Source organism: Pristiophorus japonicus, chromosome 6, assembly GCF_044704955.1.
Source record: "Pristiophorus japonicus isolate sPriJap1 chromosome 6, sPriJap1.hap1, whole genome shotgun sequence".
In the NCBI taxonomy this organism is placed as follows: Eukaryota; Metazoa; Chordata; class Chondrichthyes; family Pristiophoridae; genus Pristiophorus; species Pristiophorus japonicus.
The window spans coordinates 225595534-225616724 of NC_091982.1; the positions used below are offsets into that span (position 1 = coordinate 225595534).

General features: G+C 43.6%; 1 protein-coding gene across 1 annotated transcript in view; it reads left to right on the forward strand.

Moving 5' to 3' along the window:
• LOC139265396 (plastin-1-like) overlaps positions 1-12824 on the forward strand; it is a 196260-nt gene extending 183436 nt beyond the window's left edge. The window contains exons 14-16 of the mRNA XM_070882386.1: positions 8294-8417; positions 10958-11082; positions 12534-12824. Coding sequence (XP_070738487.1) covers positions 8294-8417; positions 10958-11082; positions 12534-12666 — 382 coding nt within the window. The 3' untranslated portion in view covers positions 12667-12824. The remainder of the gene's footprint in view (positions 1-8293; positions 8418-10957; positions 11083-12533) is intronic.
• The last annotated feature ends 8367 nt before the right edge of the window (positions 12825-21191 follow it).

Here is a 21191-nt window from a genome sequence, read left to right on the forward strand (position 1 = left end):
TTTCCTTGTTGTCATCGCAAGACAGACATTTTGTCCACTGCTTTGGAATTTTCTGGTCAGGAGAGAAGATTTTGGTGTTTTGTCTTCCTCCAACTGACCTCCGTCCCCTCTCTCCACTTTTGATACTGTTGGTCTTGTATCTGTCTGGAACTTATCCAACTTTGCTTGTTTCTGAAAACAAATCTCTGACTACCTCCTCAAAAACTTCATCTGTTGCAAGATCTTCTACAAAAACAAGATCACTCTCATTACTGTGTGATGATCTGACAAATTTCAGGAAAGGATAAGATTTCTGCATTCTACGTTTAAGATTATCCGTTTTATAAGAAACAGCATCGATACCCTCTTAAAAATGCATTTCTTAAACAAACTGTTCAGCTTTGTCATTCTAAGAACTTCTTGGTTCTTTACAATCCTGCCCGCTATCACTGTATCACAGAAATGCCGATATCCTGTCTGGTAGAGGTTGCCTTCTGGAGGGTCTTCCTGCTCCTTTCTGGTTACAAATCTGGTGCAGCTCTGGTAGCAGCAAAGATGATACCTTGCTTCAAGGGCAACAAGATCTTGTCCGCAGATATGCAGCAGGATTGTTTCTGCTGCAAGGAGCAGCTTACCTGCAGTTTTAGTCTCACATTGTACCAGCCTCTCTCTCCGTCTCTTTCAGCTGTCTCTCCACAATGTTCTTCTCCTGCTTGCAGAGAAGGCACTGCAGGAAGAAGATGGAAAGCCCTTGCAGGTATAACCTTGGGCTCTGTTGTCTTTGAGCGAAGCAGTAGAGCCTGGTGGTGGCTTCACTCCTCTCCTCCTCTTTGTGTACTGGTTCTGCAATGGCTGCGAAAGAATGATGAAATGGATATTCTAATCAGCCGCATTGACAATGACCCTTCGTCAAAAAACCTGTTTTTTGCTGTTTGTGCGTATTATGACCAGAGTGAGAAGTTTAGTCAGTCAGTCTACACAGGAATAAATATATGGGGCTGAAGCAGGCCCACAAAATGAAACGTGTCAAACGGCATAACCATTGAATTAAGGAACGAAACTTGGATAGGCTATCGCAGTTTCATAGGAAATACTGTAAAATCATGCGCACTCATGTTCATAGTTCTGATTTTCCCTTTCTTGCTTCTTCTTGGCTCTGTCGATCTTGGATTTATCAGTGAAAGGCACCTAGCCCTGCCGATGATACCCAATCGAATGTGGGATTGTTGCGAGTCTTTCTGGTGCAATAACCAGCTCCAGATCTAAATTTTGGATTGCATTCTCTGCAATTTTAGCTTCTATAGTTCCAGTAAATTTCCACTGATGAACACTCGTGAAAAATTTTATCCAGCTAGAGTCCGAAAAAGAAATTGGCCCAGAAACCGCGGCCTCCCCGGGTCCATACGGGGTGCGTACGGAGTGCGTACGGACCCGGGAAGGTATCGCGAAAGCCGGTTTTCAGCGAACAATGCGCATGCGCTGAAAACCGGCTTTTCCGTTCTGTCAAGCTGGAGCTCCACATCCAGGACATTTGCATGGGCAGAATTGCGGGATTTACCCATATTTACCTATATTTACCCATATCTTGCCCAGCGGATGTCCTGAAAACTTGCACCTGATAAAAACAGGCACATAGCCTACTTTTACAGGCGTAAGAGATTTAAAACACACTTAAAACATAAAAACTAAAATTTTAAAAAACACATTTTGTTTTTAAAAACCTTGCCCATTACGTTAAATTTATTTTAAAGCATAACTGATAAAGCTTTAAAAAAAAAAAATCGGAAAAATATATATATTTTTAATAATACATAAATAACTAATTTAAATTAATGTTAATTATGTAGTGTATTTTTTCTATTTTTTATTAATGTTTTGTGTGTTTAGGGGGGTGTTTCTCATTTGTAATAATGGGAAGTCCAACTTATGGAGTTCCCATTATTATGAATGAGAAAATACTGTACCTTGATTGGCTGCCCAGAGCCATGTGACTGCAGCTCCCGACGTGCACCCGCTGCGATGCGCAGTCAGTGGCCTCAGGACCCGTATCTCGCGTGGCCGCAGCAGGAACAGGTAAGGGAGCTTTTTTCTAGAATCCAGTCGAACACCCGCGGGAAGGAGAAACCGGGATTTCTCAGATTACCGGGATTACGTTGCCTTTGCCTCCTGCAACCCTGCCACACGCCGTTGTTTCGGTGCATGCAGTCACTGACTCTAATCACAGAGATCATGATTGGCTAATTTTGTGGTACTGACAAATACGACAGCTGTGATTGGTCATTTAAGAAACTCGCAATTATGTCATCACGCTGGGTTTTGACAAGATTTTTTGCCTCTTTTCTAATGAACATTTCTGCAAAATGCAAATTTTTTGAAGATAGGAACATTGACTTTTGTGATAAGTGGTCCCTAAACTAATATTGGTGTGAGTATGAAGTACCCCCACAGCGGGGACGAGGGAAAAGCATTGTTTGAGACTCGGCCCACGGTCTACAAGGGCCGTGTGTGGGTTTAAGATTGTACAGAAGCATCTCCAGAGTTAATATTCTCAAAGCTAAGCTTATTTGTTTTGATAAACTTAAGGAATTTTCTTTGGCAAACTGTTGGGATAGTCAGGATAAATACATTTGATTTATTTTTACTGAGAAAGAGCTGGTTGTTATTAAACACATGATTACCACTTTGCCACTCCTGAATGAATGATTTATTTTCTCCAGAATACTGAAAATACAGAATTATATCCTTCATATGTAAGACTTAACATCCCTAGAGTAGTCCGTTTGGTAATAAATAAGTAGTAATTATCATAAGCCAGAGCAACGAGATTCACATTTCAACTCAAATGTCAAATCTTTTTTTATTCAAACGACTATTCAATGCAGTTTGCATTACAGCTGATTTTCATCTGTTCTATTGGTATCCCATTCACGAATGTGTGTTAAAATTAGTGCATCATCATCATCATAGGCAGTCCCTCGGAATCGAGGAAGACTTGCTTCCACACTGAATCCTTAGGTGGCTGAACAGTCCAATACGAGAACCACAGTCCCTGTCACAGATGGGACAGATAGTCGTTGAGGGTAAGGGAGGGTGGGACAGGTTTGCCAAACGCTCCTTCTGCTCTCAGCGACAAGACTCGAGGTGCTCAGCGCCCTCCCGGATGTACTTCCTCCACTTAGGGCAGTCTTTGGCCAGGGACTCCCAGGTGTCAGTGGGGATGTTGTACTCTCTCAGGGAGGCTTTGAGAGTGTTTTTGAAATGGTTCTTCTACCCACCTTTGGCTCGTTTGCTGTGAATGAGTTCCGAGTAGAGCGTTTGCTTTGGGAGTGTTGTGTCAGGCATGCGAACAATGTGGCCTGTCCAGCGGAGCTGATCGAGTGTGGTCAGTGCTTCAATGCTGGGGATGTTGGCCTGGTCGAGGACGCTAACATAGAAACATAGAAATTCACAGCGCAGAAGGAGGCCATTTCGGCCCATCGTGTCCACGCCAGCCGACAAAGAGCCACACGGCCCTTGGTCAGCAGCCCTAAAGTTTACATATAAAGCTATGAACAATGACGGAAAGGCAAAGAGCACCCAGCTCAACCAGTCCGCCTCACTCAACTGCGACACCCCTTAAACTGAAACATTCCACACTCCACTCCAACCGGAGCCATGTGATCTCCTGGAGAGGCAAAAACCAGATAAAAACCCAGGCCAATTTGGGAAATCTGGGAAAATTCCTCTCTGACCCATCCATGCAATCAAAACTAGTCCAGGAGATCACACCCTGGCCGTATTTGATTCCCTACCATTATATCTGCGCCGGCCAACAAAAGGTCATCTAGTCTAATCCCAATTACCAGCTCTAGGTCTGTAACCCTGCAGGTTACGGCACTTTAAGTGCCCATCCAACCATCTCTTAAAAGTGGTGAGGGTTTCTGCATCCACCACTCTTCCAGGCAGTGAGTTCCTGATCTCCACAACCCTCTGCGTAAAGAAGCCCCCACCCCCGCTCAAATCCCCTCTAAACCTTCCACCAACCTTAAAACTATGCCCCCTCGTAATAGACCCCTCCACCAATGGAAATAGGCCCTTACTATCCACTATGTCCAGGCCCCTCAATATTTTGTATACCTCAATGAGGTCTTCTCTCAACCTCCTCTGTTCCAATGAGAACAAACCCAGCCTATCCAATCTTTCCTCATAACTAAGATTCTCCATTCCAGGCAGCATCTTAGTAATTTTCCTCTGCACCCTCTCTAGTGCAATCATGCCCTTCCTATAAATACGGTGACCAGAATTGCACGCAGTACTCCAGCTGTGGTCTAACCAAAGTATTATACAATTTAAGCATAACCTCCCTGCTCTTATATTCTATGCCTCGGCCAATAAAGGCAAACATTCCGTATGCCGCCTTAACCACCTTATCCACCTGACCTACTTTCAGGGATCTGTGGACAAGCACTCCAAGGTCCCTTTGTTCATCCACACTATTAAGTGGCCTACCGCTTAATGTGTAGACCCTTTCCTTATTAGCCCTCCCAAAGTACATCACTTCACACTTCTCTGAATTAAATTCCATTTGCCACTGCTCTGCCCACCTGACCAATAGATTGATATCCTCCTGCAGCCCATAACTTTCCTCTTCATTATCAACCACACAGCCAATTATAGTGTCATCTGCAAACTTCTTAATCATACTCCCTATATTCAAATCTAAATCGTTGATATATACCACAAAGCAAGGGACCCTGTACTGAGCCCTGCGGAACCCCACTAGAAACAGCCTCCCAATCACAAAAACATCCATCAATCATTACACTTTGCTTCCTACCTCCAAGCCAATTTTGGATCCAACTTGCCACTTTGCCCTGGTTCCCATGGGCTTTAACCTTCATGACCAATCTACCATGTGGGACCTTATCAAAAGCTTTGCTAAAGTCCATATGCACTACATCGTACGCACTACCCTCATCGACCCTCTTGGTTACCTCCTCAAAAAATTCAATCAGGTTAGTCAAACACGATTTTCGCTTTATAAATTCGTACTGATGGTGTGTCTGTCGCAGGAGATTTGCAGGATCTTGCGGAGACATCGTTGGTGGTATTTCTCCAGCAACTTGAGGTGTCTACTGTACATGGTCCATGTCTCTGAGCCATACAGGAGGGCGGGCATTACTACGGCCCTGTAGACCATGAGCTTGGTGGCAGATTTGAGGGCCTGGTCTTCGAACACTCTTCCTTAGGCGGCCGAAGGCTACACTGGCGCACTGGAGGCAGTGTTGAATCTCGTCGTCAATATCTGCCCTTGTTGATGAGAGGCTCCCGAGGTATGGGAAATGGTCCACGTTGCTAGGGCTGAATCGCGGATCTTGAGGACTGAGGGGCAATGCTGTGTGGCGGGGTCAGGTTGGTGGAGCACCTTTGTCTTATGGATGTTTACTGTAAGGCCTATGCTTTCGTATACCTCAGTGAATATGTTGACTATGACTTGGAGTTCAGCCTCTGTATGTGCGCAGATGCAGGCGTCGTCCACATACTGTAGCTCGACGACAGAGGTTGGGGTGGTCTTGGACCTGGCCTGGAGACGACGAAGTTTGAACAGGTTCCCACTGGTTCTATAGTTTAGTTCCACTCCAACGGGAGCTTGTTGAGTGTGAGATGGAGCATGGCAGCGAGGAAGATTGAGAAGAGGGTTGGCACGATGACGCAGCCCTGTTTGACCCCGGTCCAGACGTGGATTGGATCTGTAATGGATCTGTTGGTAAGGATCATGGCCTGCATGTTGTCGTGGAACAGACGGAGGATGGTGACGAAATTTTGGGAGCATCCAAAACAGAGGAGGACGCTCCATAGACTCTCTCGGTTGACGGTGTCAAAGGCCTTTGTAAGGTCAAAGAAGGTCATGTACAAGGGTTGGCGCTGCTCCCTGCATTTTTCTTGCAGGTGTCGCGCTGTAAAAATCATGTCCGTTGTGCCCCGTAGGGGACGAAATCCACACTGTGAATCCGGGAGGAGCTCCTCAGCCACAGGGAGAAGATGGTTGAGGAGGATTCTAGTGACGACTTTCCCAGTGGCTGATGACAGGGAGATTCCTCTGTAGTTGCCGCAGTCAGATTTGTTCCCTTTTTTAAAGATGGTCACGATCACTGCATCTCTGAGATCTCCTGGCATGCTCTCCTCCCTCCAGATGAGAGAGATGAGGTCATGTATCTGCGCCAACAATGCCTCTCCACCATACATCAGTGCCTCAGCGGGAATTCCATCCGCTCCCGTAGCCTTGTTGTCCTTAAGTAGCCATTTTTGCGTACTTAGCTATTTTAAGAATAGAAACTGCATTGCACTGTTCAAAAAGCAAAAGGTTCAGGAAACAAGCGGCTATAATTATGATTCTGATTGATCAAGAGAAAAATGATTGTAATTTGCTCTTCAGAAAAGCTTTGCAATGTATTTCTTTTTTTAATCTCTGCTGTGTTTTTCTGCTCCGACAATCGGGAATTTTTAAATGCTAGATTTTATCTTTTGTCCAGCACCTGAAGCACATGTGCACACCCTCCCAAGTTTTGATCGTAGCGTTTTCATCAGAGAGGTAGTTGAAGAGTAATTATGGGCTTAGTGAAAATGTAATATCATGGGCGGTCCCTTGAAACGAGGATGACTTGCTTCTACACCAAAAAAAGATAAGTTCACAGTTGATCCAATGATCCTAATATTCCAGGTCCCGAACTACATCCTGAAGGGTGGAAGATGCCTGTGTGTGAATTTTTTTAATGTGGGGTGGCGTTTCACACCAGCCACCACATGGGCTTGACAGAGCTAGGTCTTGGTCCAGTGGCAAGGATTACCCAAGACGACTGGAGACCAGCTCTGCTGCACGGACCTAGTGCGCACACATATCGTAGTGTGGGCTGGCCCATGCTGCCCCTGTGCCCCTAGCCTCTTCTGGGCCCCGATCACATCCGTCTACAATCTCTCGCTGCTCCTTCGCCCCGATCTCGCCGCTCCTGCTGTACCTGCCCACGCTCCAATCATAGACCTGGACCTGATGACATCACTCTTCGCTGCCGTTGCTGCTCACCATAAAAGGAGCAGCAAGGAGTGGCGTGGAGGCCCCGACCTGCGTGAGGACACCAGCGGCAGGTCGGGGCCATAAAAGGAGCAGCGAGCAGTGGCCTGGGAGCGGCGTGGAGGCATGCCACTCCAGGAAAAACTTAATAGCACCAGTACTATCGCACCCTATCACAGACCTTCACTTTTGTTCTTTCCTCCCCTCCCCCTCTCCCTGCCCCCACACTTGCTTAAGAATCTGTTACATCTCTAACTTTCTCCAGTTCTGACGAAGGGTCATGGACCTGAAATGCTAACGCTCTTTCTCTCTCCAGATGCTGCCTGACCCGCTGAGTATTTCCAGCATTTTCTGTTTTTATTACCGATTCCAGCATCCGCAGTATTTTGCTTTTATTGATTTTATTTTTATGCTTTTTACCATTCAGTTCTGCACACACCATTCCCTAAGTAGTCAGTAGATTATTTAACATTGCAGGTTGGGCTGCTCTGCTAGGAAGCCTATGAAAAAGCCCTATAGTGATGCGAGTTTGTTTTCTGCCTACTGTGTCTTCCCTCAGTCACTATGGCAAAATACATCTGATGACACACCTCTCTTTCGAGATTTGAATAGAATGATTGTATAAGCAGTCAGATAAAATTCCTTCAGCATATTGCTGTAAACCACAGGGTTCAGTACGAGAAGTCACTTTAATTCACATGAATTAATACATTTTCATTGTCAGTTGCGCTGTGAGTCTGGCTCATGAAGCCAGGATCACTGGCACATCTATCAAGCCTATCCCTATCACACACTGCCAAGGAAATAGGGTCAGATGGTGAGTTCGTGAACGAATTCTCAGAGCGGTAACTCTATCAGTATGATGGATGACAAGCCTGCTAAACAGACAATGAATGTTTTTCCAGCTTTTGTGCCATAATAAAATAAATAAGAAGTTATAATAAATAATAACTATGCTACATCAGCACTTGTGGTCGGGCTATTTGTATGAGTTCAACATGTTCTGAAAACCCAATGATATTTGCAAACATTTTAAAGGGATCATTTTAATGTCTTGAATATATGCTTATTAACGTCTTCGAACATCAGAAATTAAGTGCTGCCCAGTTACTGGTGGAGGTTTTATTACTATTCTGTTGAATTATGGAAATCAGAATTTGCTTTTGTTCAGATGCAAGTTATTAAAAAAAAAGGCCACATCATGAAAATTCTAATTTCTGTTCATTAAATGTTGAATCTCTTGGTCTTCCCACTTTATCCTTTCAGGTATACTCTGAAGGTGCTGTCGGATCTTGGAGAAGGGTCTAAGGTGACAGATGAAATAATTATAACTTGGGTAAATGAGACCTTGGCAAATGCAAAGAAGGACAGCTCAATTACTAGCTTCAAGGTAAATGCAAAGGAAAAGTGAGATTTCAGCTTTGCCAATTTGGCTCCAGCTTTGAATGAAATTGCTGACCTGCTCTGCCTCCCACTGACATCCTAAATATAAATGACCCACTGGGATATTTGTTACTCAGAATTTAGCCAATATTCAAAAGGCACGCGATAGAACAAAAGGTACAAGCTTTTTGTTCTGCCTCCACTCGATCTCACTTCTTTATAACAATGTTTCTTGTTGGTCACGTACCTCCGATCTGCTGACTACATTGTGACCATTGAGCTATCTGACACATTTCAATCTTCTTCCTCATGGTTAAGTACTTAGGTTTATGTTTGTCTTCCTTAGTAATTGATTATTTTTTTCTCTTCTTTCCAATTGGCTATTTTCTACTTACATTGCTCATCAATCATATAATGCAAATGTGTTTTCCAAACTTCAGTTTTCTGCCCAGTTACATTCCAGCAGAAAGGTTTGTCTCAGACACAGTTCTCCACCCACCTCCTTACATATCCTTAAATTTAACATTTAGAATAAACAGACAATGCTGCAATTCAAGGAAATAAAATCGTAAACTTAACCCATCCATCTTCTAATCACACCAACAATTCTTCCCCCCCCTTCATCGCATTGTGACCCTCCTGGGTCACAGGGGGGGGGGGGGTTGTGGCACTGAGAGGCTGTTTATAGTCCTCGGAAACCTGGATACTTGCTTTTGTTGTCAGTCTGCTCCAGTTAATCTGTTGCAATCTTGAAATCTGACCTAATAACAGAGAATGCTGGAAAAGCTCAGTGGGTCAGTCAGCATCTGTGGAGAGAGAAACTGAGTTAACGTTCCAGGTCGATGACCTATCGTCAGAACTCTGGCGGGGCGTATAACAAGCAGCAAAGACAATACTGCCGATTTTGCACTACCACCTAAGATGCATTTCTACCCCACTGTGCACTTTTAAAATGTGTCTATTTAATGTGTAACATACAATGTAACACTAATTTAAGCTGCAGTGCATATTACGTATGTACAGTTGGACCCGTTTATTTGCAACTTGCTTAATTGCAGTTCCCATTTTAATGCAAACATTTCTAAAGTCCTGTTTTCCCCCCAATACTAATGTGGCTAAGAACTGGTTTGGATTACAACAAGACCCAACATTTTTTTGTGCCCAACCTGATCAACACAAAACACCTGCACAAAAAAAATGAGAAGAAGCCTTACATTGTTGTGCGCTAACCAAATGGGCTAGAGACAAGGTGAAACCTCACCTGATTTGGGAAAAGCCCGAAACTTTGCTGCTTTCAAAATGTGAAGAAGTTTTCAATTGATTGTGAGAGCAGCGCTAATGCTTGGATAACCCAAACAATTCTGGAAAGTTGCTATGGTCAATGCCAGGATGAGAAAGCAGCACAAGAAGTTGTGCTCTTGGTAGATAATGGCACTTGCTATGATGTAGCTCCTAATCTTTCATACGAGGGTCCAATTTTTACAACAACAACTTGCATTTATATATCACCTTTAACATAATTAGCATCCCAAGGCCTTCACAAGATTCACAAATATTGATGCTGTCAAAGAAGGAGATATTGCGACAGGTGACCAAAAGCTTGGTCAGAGTTAAGTTTTAAGAAGCGTCTTAAAGAGAGAGTTGGAGATGTGGCGAGGTTTAGGGAGGAAATTCCAGAGCTTGGGGCCTAGCTGGCTGAAAGCAGGGCCACCAATGGGGCGAAGGAAGATGGGGATGCACGAGGCCAGAACTTCAGAAACATAGAGTTCTTGGAGAGTTGTAGGGCTCGAGAAATTACAAATATAGGGATGGCAATGCCGTGGAACGGTTTGAATACATGGAGAAGAAATTTTTAAATCGAGACATTTATGGAACGGGAGCCAATGTAGGTCAGCGAACACTGGTTATTGGGTAAATGGGACGTGGTACAGTTGGTATCTAGTGAGGAAAGCAATGACCCAGGAGAAGTTGAGGAGGTTGATGAAGGGATTCAATGAGGTGGAGTTTGATCATTTTGTTTCGATGATGGTGACTATTACATCTGCGGAGGGATGACTGATGTAATCATTTCTTCTCCGAAAGAATCAGCAGCAGTGGCAGAGGAGTAAATGAAGATGTGCCAGAGCTGGGAATTCCCAAAGTTAGGGAGGTAGATTCTGCACTGTGCGTTCTGCGTCGATTCATTGAAATAAAAGATAGTAAAATGTTTCATGAATTTAATGTACTGGAAAGGAACGTGTGGAAGTTGATGACTTCTGATCTTCACCAATACAAATATCACAGAATTCTTTACAGCATAAACAAACTCTTGAGTTGTGAGCATTTATCTTTATTTTTTAAGATGTTATACTGTATTCACCCTTGTTGTAAGATGTACACAATTTAGGCAAATGAAGGTTGTTATGCACCAGGCCAGCTTTGATTTTTGTTGCTTCCCACTTTATAAAAATTCCTGTTTTATCATAATCTGCGAGGTTGCACGGAGTGGTTGCACTCTGTTATTCATCTTGTTTAAAGGAATTTTTTTTTTGTTTTTCCCCCCCCCAGGATAAATGCATTTGCACCAGTTTGCCGATTATAGACTTAATAGATGCCGTTGTACCTAATGTGATTCGCTATGAGCTGGTGAAACACACTGACCTCTCAAATATTGACAAGTTGAACAATGCTAAGTAAGTTCGATGTTCATGATAAGTAACTCTTAATGCTCTACCAATTACTTTTAAAAATACGTGTGCTGAGGGGGTGGGGACTTTTATTTGAAGTATTTTGAGGTGATGGTTTTGGGAAAGGTTAAACTACAAATTCTCATTTCAATATTATGGGACCGAAATTGGCCACTGCCGGAAATGAGACGCACCAACCGGTTTCAATGTGTCTGGCCGCCCCGGGCACTGGGGCAGCCTAGCCGTCGAAATTCAGCTCTTCCAGGATTTCTTCAAACGGGGCGGAAGTGGCCTCATCATGGGGGTGGGGTGGAATATCCGAGGCTGTCAGTCATCGTGCTGACGCGTCACAACATCTCTTCCCTTCAGTTAAAGGTGGGGGACGGGCATTGTAAACTGTGCAGCCACTTTAGTGGCAAACACTGGGCCACCAGGGAGGATTTCGGCTGGGCCAGTGGCCTGGCACCCAAGAGGGGGTGTGGGGCTGTCCGGCCGAACTTGCGGCTATAATTGGCCTGACCTGGCCGTCGGCCGACAAAAATAATTAACGTGGCGGCCATGGCAGTGTGCCGCCATGGCACAGAGTGTAGCAACAGCAAAAGCTGTCTGGGACAACGACCTGTGGTGGGGGCCGTTCCCCTGGGGCAATTTCCCGAAGGGGTCCCTGCCAGTTGGAAAGGGGTCAGTGGAAAAATGGGCGGAGCGGCCCCAGACACCGCTCCAAACCTAAGGTAGGGCATTTTCCAAAATGGTGGTCCTTCCGCGGTGAGTCAGCGGCCATTCCGCGCCGCCCTTTGGCTGTCACTTTCAGGCAGCCAGTGGCTTCATCGGAAGGGGCAATTTCGACCCTTATATGTATTACAAGTTGAAAATTAACTATTAGATGTCCCTTTGACTGTTTGTATTCTATCTACCAGATTTGCTTGTAGATTATTAAACTGTAAAAAAAATTCAACTGAATTGATATAATTATTTTACCCAGCCTTTTTACTGATAAGTAAACAATAGAAAATACTGCTTGAAATACGATTGCCACCCTCTCTTTCCCCACCTCCCAAAGACAATTAAGTGCAAAAGTTCAGGTAGACATACATCTTATTTTGAATTATTTTTGCTGTTTTAAAGGAGTTCCAATTCAATTTGATTGTTGTTTCAGGAAGAGTAGGAGTTACTGCTTTTATACATTATCCTCTGCTACTAGAAATCAGATACAAACTGAAATGTCAGTCACAAAAGATTTTATTGCTATAAGTGTTGAAAGAGCTCTTTAAAATGTTAGAGGAGTCAGTACCATCGATGGGAAGCCCTCCACTATAATTTCTCAAGAAATCAACAAAAAATAATTGTGAACAAAATGTATTGCACAAAAATGGGGTAAAAAAACTCAAAGCTGAAATGCAGGGCTGAGAACCAAAAGCTACTGTTTAGAACTTCTACGCCATGCTTGTCTCTTTCAGATATGCCATTTCAGTAGCACGAAAGATAGGCACTCGGGTATATGCGTTGCCTGAAGACCTGGTGGAAGTGAAGCCGAAGATGGTTATGACTGTCTTTGCTTGCTTAATGGGAAAGGGATTGAAAAAGGTGTGAAGAGAATTGAGCACCTCGTCCATATTGATCCTGTCTGCCAATTCAGCATCCTGCAATTTTCAGAATTTATCTGTCATATTAAATCTGTTTTCAGCACAGAATACAATATCATTGGGAGCAATTTCAGAAACAAAATACTAACTGGAAATTAGTTTCATTCTTGAGCATTAGTTTAATTACTATCAAATACATTTGAAACTTTCCTGTATTTAATTTTCCATGTTGCTGTTCAATTAAAACTTGCATTTATTTCCGTTTACTTTTTATAACAACTCATCCACCACACAATTGTGTGTATCTTCTGTATTGCTTACCATGTAAAACATGTGTCCCAATTTCTTGTACTGAGCATGTTCATGATTGACCTGCTTTTTGAAAACAACTGCTGTTTGGAAATTGCTTCTATTATCATCAAATTGCAAATATTTAAGTATGTACGTTGGTTCCGTGGAAGGAGTCACAGAGCTGTAATTCAATCTGTGGTTCTCATTAGGTTGCACACAGTCTAATCGTAGCTTGAGAGGTTTCTGAACGTCCGCAGAGCCCTGAGATTGAATTGCAGCTTTTAACCTGCCATAATTTCTGCTGTGTAATAACTACATAGTCACAGTTTAAACAAAAGGAAATGGCAATGATACTGATCTGCTGTGTTACTGAGAAGATGCAGTACTGCCACCTGAACACATGGGTGCAAATATTGCTGGAACAGTGTTCATGAAATTGTATAATGTTGATCACGATCTCCATCAAGCAGAATCATATCCAATTCATGTGCGATTATAGACATGATTCCTAATAAACCTATAACTCATTTGGTAAGAAATTGCGTGCATGAATCAGCATTTCTATGAACTGCAGGCACTAATATTAATATCACAGCCTTGTATTCATTCTTGCAGTGATTCAAGACACTTTTTTTTTCACCGGTGATCGCCTTTCTAAAACTTGCAGCTGCCTCTTGATGAAATTTGACTACATAATGTGCTGATCTTTAAAACCCATATAAAAACCCAGAACATTTTGTGCTCAGTCCGACTGGGATTTTGTATTCATATACTCTATTGTTCCTGTGACAGGAATTCAAAACGATCAGCGATTAGAAAGTGCTTTGGTCTGATCAAATTCTGTCCTTGATTAGAATTGTGTTTGGGTCAGGTGTGTCTGCTTATGGTAAGAGTATGCTATGCCGTTCTTAACACAGTAGTGATGTACTTGGCATACATCACCATCTCATTAACTGCAGGAACTATATGCCCATATAGAGGATATATCTTTATTACTGTTCATGGTTCCTATTATGAGAAGTTTTTCTATATTGGGAGCTGTCTGAGTGTAGCTAAATTGGAAATTTATTTAAAATAAGCGTTTCACTGCATATAGTTCTACAGATTTAAAAGTAGCCTCTTTTTGCACTGCATTGCTTTAGCTGATTTCAAACTTCTTTTTCGGAAGGGTTGTTTGGAAAACGCCCAATGCATTTACAGCAGGGTAGTTGAATATTTCACATAATTAATAACATTATGGTTGCAATCTAGTACAAGTAAAATGAATCAATATTAATTTAATACTTAAGGCAGATTTTCAACTTGCCAATCAGGCAAAGAACTGCCGATACAGATAAGCTGCCTGTTATAGAAACCACTTGATTTTCATTACCATTAGGTGGTTTGAAGAATGGGCTGCATTGTGCAACATCAGTTTTCTGTCTGGGTGGCAAGTTGAAAATTTACCCCTTGCTCCGTCCTACTACATAGTTACATGTAAGCAAGGGAGAGATAGTTTAGTGAAGGCAATGAAGGCTACTTTTCTGTTTCCTGTGTGATGCATTAAAGCTGGAAATAGGAGCTGCTGAAGGTCGCTGTTGGGCCAGAGTGGCACAATTACTTTATTCTGATCAGATCATTGAAAAGTAGCATAGCCTAGCTTCAATACACTTTAAAGAAAACCTGGTGAGATCATACCTATTAATGACACTAATTTGAAAAGGTCATTTAAAAAATATTTATCTACTTTAGTGCAATAGGGGACAAATCACTGCAATTAAATCAGTAAAACTTATCAGTGCCTATTCTGAAAAGCGAGTAACTGTAAGGTTAAATTTGAATACTTGACTTTATTTTAAGATTGGTTCTGACAGTGGCTTGTAGAAGAGCTTCACTTTAGTTATAGCTCCATTTCAGTGGTGAATTTTAATTCTATTGGCTGACCTGTATGATGGAGCATTTAATAGAAACATATGTTGAAAATCAGGCTGAGTAAAGTAAATGTATGTATTTATATCAATATATATCAAAATTAAGTGATTTTCAAACGCAAGACTTAAATGACCCTACAAATAAAAATATACCAATATATAACTGGCCGTTTTATCTGTATAACAGATTCACATTCGCTTTTTATTAATTGTTCTGTTTCCTGGTACTTCAGAAAACGATGTGCACATTCTGATGTTTTCGGAAGGATGCACAGGCCAGATCCCTGGAACTGGAATTGCCTTTCCCTTCCCAGGCACACTTCCTGGTGTTGGGTTAGCCAGTTTGTTCCAATACTTGCAGAGCTAAAAAAGACCGAAAGAGATGGGATTAGGGATTTTTGACAGTACCATCCTAGACCTGGAAACCTTTGTAGTGTCACATTCTGCTATTACTCCTTTGCAGATGGGATGGGCTTCTTATCCCAGAAAGAAACACTCAGAACTTTGGTATCTGAGACTGATTTCCTCACTAGCCAAAGGTCTTGGGCACACATTGTCCAGATAATTGCAGTCTCTACAAATCATCAACTAAGAAATTGTAAAGTTACAGATGGAAATACATTCCAGTTTGATATGAAGATAGATAACTATCTCCAGACACTCGAGCATACAGTATTTAAACCTCGCCTCGTCATGGTGTAATGGCAACTACCAGCGAAACAAACTGCTTACCAGTATTTTTTGATTTCCCAATTTACGAAAGAAACCAGTTGAATCTCTACCACTAGTAATGACATCTGTCATCTACCCCTGTACTGTACAAAATGATAGAAATTAACTGAACATAGATTTAATCTTTCTGTAATTGACAATATTAGTTTTAGCTCTGATTTTACCCACGTGTCTGGTGATTTAGCTGCCCAACCCAAGCCTCAAACTCATCACTGTTCCAAATTCTTATCCTCACAATTATTGTGCTAACAGTGTCAGCTTTAACTCAGTGGGTAGCACTCTTACCTCTGAGTCAGAAGGTGTGGGTTCAGTTACCATTCCAGAGACTTGAGCACAAAGTCTAGGCTGACACTGCGGTGTAGTAGTGTCGGAGGTGCCATCTTTTGGATGAGACGTTAAACCGAGGCCCTGTCTGCTCTCTCAGGTGAACGTAATAGATTCTATAGCACTATTTTGAAGAAGAGCAGGGGAATTATCCTTGGTGTCTTAGCCAACATTTATCCCTCTGTCAACATCTAAAACAGTTTATCTGGTCATTATCACATTGCTGTGTGTGGGAGCTTGCTGTGCACAAATTGGCTGCCACGTTTCCTACATTACAACAGTGACTATACTTCAAAAAAGTACTTTATTGGCTGTAAAGTGCTTTGGGACGTCCGGTGGTCATGAAAGGCGCTATATAAATGAACGTCTTTCTTTCTTGAACTGATGCTTAGCACCTAACCAGATGCTGGAAAAGGATGTTCCACAATATGGATGCAAGAATAGTCCTGGTGTTAAGTGTGGAAATAAGGACATCAAATGTTCAACATTTTATGTCCTAAGGATACAAATTGGGCTAATTTAAACCAGTATTTTACTATATAGAATAATTGCATATTTTCACCACATTACAGGCAAGAAAACATTGCAACGGTGCACTCACTTCAGTGCTCAGCATTTCTTAAAAGAGTATTGATTTTTACTGTTCCTATTGGTTACTGATGGTATGTGGCGTACAATGAAAGCAAATTTCTCAGTTTTGTGTGGCAAATGTCGTCTACAAACGAATGAACAAAGAGCTTGCATTTATAAAATGCCTTTCATGACGTCCCAAATCGCCAATAAATTACTTTTGGAATGTAGTCACTGTTGTAATGTAGATAACAATGCAACCAATTTGTACTGCACGTCCCACAAACATAAAGTCAGATAATGACCAGAAAATCCCCGATTATAATCGCTCCCCATTGGCGGCCGTGCCTTCAGCTGCCAAGGCCCTATGCTCTGGAATTCCCTCCCTAAACCTCTCCGCCTCGCTACCTCTCTTTAACCCTTTCAGAACATAAGAAATAGGAGCAGGAGTAGGCCATTGGCCCCTCGAGCCTGTTCCGCCATTTAATAAGATCATGGCTGATCTGATCATGGGCTCAGCTCCACTTCCCTGCCCGCTCCCCATAACCCTTCACTCCCTTATCGCTCAAAAATCTGTTTTCTCCACCTTAAATATATTCAATGACCCAGCCTCCACATCTCTTTGGGGCAGAGAATTCCACAGATTTACAACCCTCTGAGAAAATAAATTCCTCCTCATCTCAGTTTTAAATGGGCGACTCCTTATTCTAAGACCATGTCCCCTAGTTTTAGTTTCCCCTATGAGTGGAAACATCCTCTCTGCATTTACCTTGTCAAACCCCCTCATTATCTTATATGTTTCAATAAGATCACCTCTCATTCTTCTAAACTCAAATGAGTATAGGCCTAACCTGCTCAACCTATTTTCATAAGTCAACTCCTTCATCTCAGGAATCAACCGTGTGAACCTTGGCTGAACTGCCTCCAATGCAAGTATATCCCTCCTTAAATAAAGAGACCAAAACTGTACGCAGTGTTATGTATGTAAACATTGTAACTGTGTAAGGCTTACCACCAGAGAGCGCAACTGTTGGAGGCCCAAGGGTCACCTGCACACCTCGTGCAAGGGAGTATAAAAGGTTGTCTGCCATGCTGCTTAGGCATTCTGGAGTTGTATTAAAGAGAGTAAGGACATATCAGTTTTAGCTCACAGTACTCAGTCTTGTGGAGTTCTTCCATATGTAACACGCAGTACTTAAGATGCTCCTTAAAACCTACCTCTTTGACCAATCTGTCTTAATATCTCCTTATGTGGCTTGGTGTCAGATTTTGTTTCATAATGCTCCTGTAAAGTGCCTTAGGCCGTTTCCCTACGGTAAAGGCACTGCAGGGCTACGGGGAAAGGGCGGGGGAGTGGGACGAGCTGAATTGCATGGGCTCGACGGGCCAAATGGCCTCTTTCTGTGCTGTAACCGTTCTGTGATTCTATGATAAATACAAGTTGTTGTTGTTTAGTGATGTTGGGCCCGAAATTCAATCCCGGTGGAAAGCTGCTGCTCCCGCCAACTTTCTGTGGCCATTAGCACCAACATTGTTCATGGCTGGACCACCCCATATTCAGCTCCAAAAGTGAATAAATAGGTTGCAGCGCTAATGAACCCTTCCAAAGTGGATTTTTCAGCAGTGTGGCTGTCTTAATTTGAGCGTTATCATCACAGAGAAATTCAGCATGCAGGTAAGGGTTTCTAATGAGCCAGCTGCTCCCTGGCCTTTGCAGCAAGGCCGTGAGGGGGAAGGAGGTTGGAAGGATGGCTGGTGTAAGAGGTGCAAGGAGAGCCAACAGGTTCACTGATTTGGAGCTGGAGACACTGATGGACGGTGTGGAAGACAGAAGAAGAATACTGTTTCCTGACGTGGGGAGACCTGGCAGACTGCCAGTACATAATGCATGGAGGGAGATTGAAGGGGAGGTGTCAGGCTCCTCCATATTGTGAGGACACACCCTCCTAGGAGGGTGCTGGCCAGTCTGCACCTGGCCCTTCCAGGTTTGCGATGGGTCGACGCCTCCTAGTTGTGGGGCGATGGGGATCCTCCTCTTCCTCTGTCTCCTCCTCTTCCAATGCCTTCCCCTCCTCCTCCTACTCTTCCCCCTCCTCTGCAGATGGTGCTACTGGCTCAACCTCCAGCGGCTGTCCCCTCATGGTGGCCAGGTTGTGCAGCATGCAGCAGACCATGACAATGATGGAGACCCATTGAGGAGAGTACTACAAGGTGCCACCAGAGTGGTGCAGGCACCGGAACCTCTGCTTAAGGATGCGTATGCAATGCTCAATGATGCACCTGGTGGCATAATGAGTGTCATTGTAGGCATGCTCTGGCGCTGTCCTGGGGTTTCGCAGTACAATGAGCAGCCAAGTGGACAGGGGATATCCCTTGTCCCCAAGCAGCCAACCGCAATCCTGATTCGGGCCGGTGAAGACGGCGGCCACACTGGTCTGGCGCAGAATGAACAAATCATGGCTGCTGCCTCCCTTGCCCGCTGCCTGTCTGCACGGTGCTGATATATGGAGGAGCCTGACACCTTCTCCTGTGTGCTGCCTTGCTCCTGAGCAGGTGTCGCCCTCCCAACACTCCTCCCATCCTCAGGCAGGTCTCTGCAGCCCACAGGACTCCACTAAAGAGTCAGACCTCAAAGTTGTACAAAAGTACAAGGGTATGTGCAAACCTCTGAGCAGCACTCAGCAGGTTTAATGGAGCAAAAACAATTAATAAAATTATATGAAAAGATAAAGGGCTAGACTTTCCACTTCACATCGCCCATCTAAGGCCCATCTATCACCCAAAACTGACCTCTATCGCCCATTTTCCCCCAAAAATGGAAACTAGGCCCAAAACATCGCTGGAAAAATAGACTCCCAAGTTTCGGCTCACTTCGCTGAAATGATCACCGAACAGATCGCCCACACAAGGCCCATCCCAACTTTCGGCACATCGCTGGGCTGATGGAAGGCCGAAAACATCGCTGAGAAATAGTTACTTTTCCCGGGCTTTACAGAAGGAAATGGGCACTACGGACGCCATTTTGAAGATTGGAGGAAGGGTGGAGGCAATAGAAAAAAACGAGCTAGATAGTTGTGAGTTATTTAGAGAGTTATTTATAGATAGATCAACTCAGAATATTATATTATGGTATATATATTGATTGTAGCTCGTGTATAGGCATTTTTTTGTGAAAAGTGCTTTTATAGATAGTGAAAATAATTATAGATATTGTTGGGGCCTATTAGACTGACTGGTATACAGTGTTAGACGGGGGTTGGTGTAGAGAGTAGAAAGAGTTTAATTTAGTGAAAGTAATTATTGATAGTGATGGGGCCGATGCTTTCTCTGCCATTATTTGTAACTGCTCACATGCTGGTTACTGAAAGGATCAATCAGAGGTGGCAGAGTAATGCATAGACAGAGACAGAGGAGGCGAGCGTACAGCCAACGAAAGTACTTGGAAAAGCAATCTTACTTCAACTTGTCTGAAAATGCGTGTCTTAGGAGGCTGCGCTTCCGGAAGGAAGTCATCGATGAGATTTGCCAGCTCATCAAGGGTGATCTGCAGCCTTCCAGCACCATCACAATCGTTGAGGTGAAGGTTACTGCTGCCCTAGCCTTCTACACATCGGGATCTTTTCAGGCATCAACTGGCGACATCTGCCATATCTCTCAGCACGCCGCACACTGCTGTATTCGACAGGTGACTGAAGTCCTTTACGCTTGCAGGATGGACTTTATAAGCTTCCGTATGACCAGGGAGGCACAGACGGCGAGGGCTTTTGGTTTCTACAGAATAGCAGACTTCCCCAAGGTGCAGGGAGCAATAGACTGCACACACATTGCCCTGAAAGCCCCCTTAAAGAACACGGAGGTGTTTCGTAACAGAAAGGGGTTCCACTCCCTTAATGTGCAGCTTGTTGTCGACCACAAGAAAATAATCATGACAATAAATGCTACATTTCCTGGCAGCATCCATGATGCGCACATCCTACGTGAGAGTGCTATCCCTGACCGGTTTGTCAATCAGCCAGAAGGTCACGGTTGGATGCTGGGGGATAAGGGATATGGCCTTGCCAGCTGGCTGATGACCCCTCTGCGTAATCCTGTCACTGAAGCAGAGAAACATACATTGAAAGTCACATAGCGACACGCACCATCATTGAAAAGACAATTGGAGTCCTAAAGCAGTGCTTCAGATGCCTGGACCATTCTGGTGGCAGCCCACAGTACCACCCTGACCAGGTTGCTGAGTTTATTGCGGTGCAAAGTTAAAGCACATGGGATTAGGGGTAGTGTGCTGGCGTGGATTGAGAACTGGTTGGCAGACAGGAAGCAAAGAGTAGGAGTAAATGAGTACTTTTCAGAATGGCAGGCAGTGACTAGTGGGGTACCGCAAGGTTCTGTGCTGGGGCCCCAGCTGTTTACATTATACATTAATGATTTAGACGAGGGGATTAAATGTAGTATCTCCAAATTTGCGGATGACACTAAGTTGGGTGGCAGTGTGAGCTGCGAGGAGGATGCTTTGAAACTGCAGAGTGACTTGGATAGGTTAGGTGAGTGGGCAAATGCATGGCAGATGAAGTATAATGTGGATAAATGTGAGGTTATCCACTTTGGTGGTAAAAACAGAGAGACAGACTATTATCTGAATGGTGACAGATTAGGAAAATGGGAGGTGCAACGAGACCTGGGTGTCATGGTACATCAGTCATTGAAG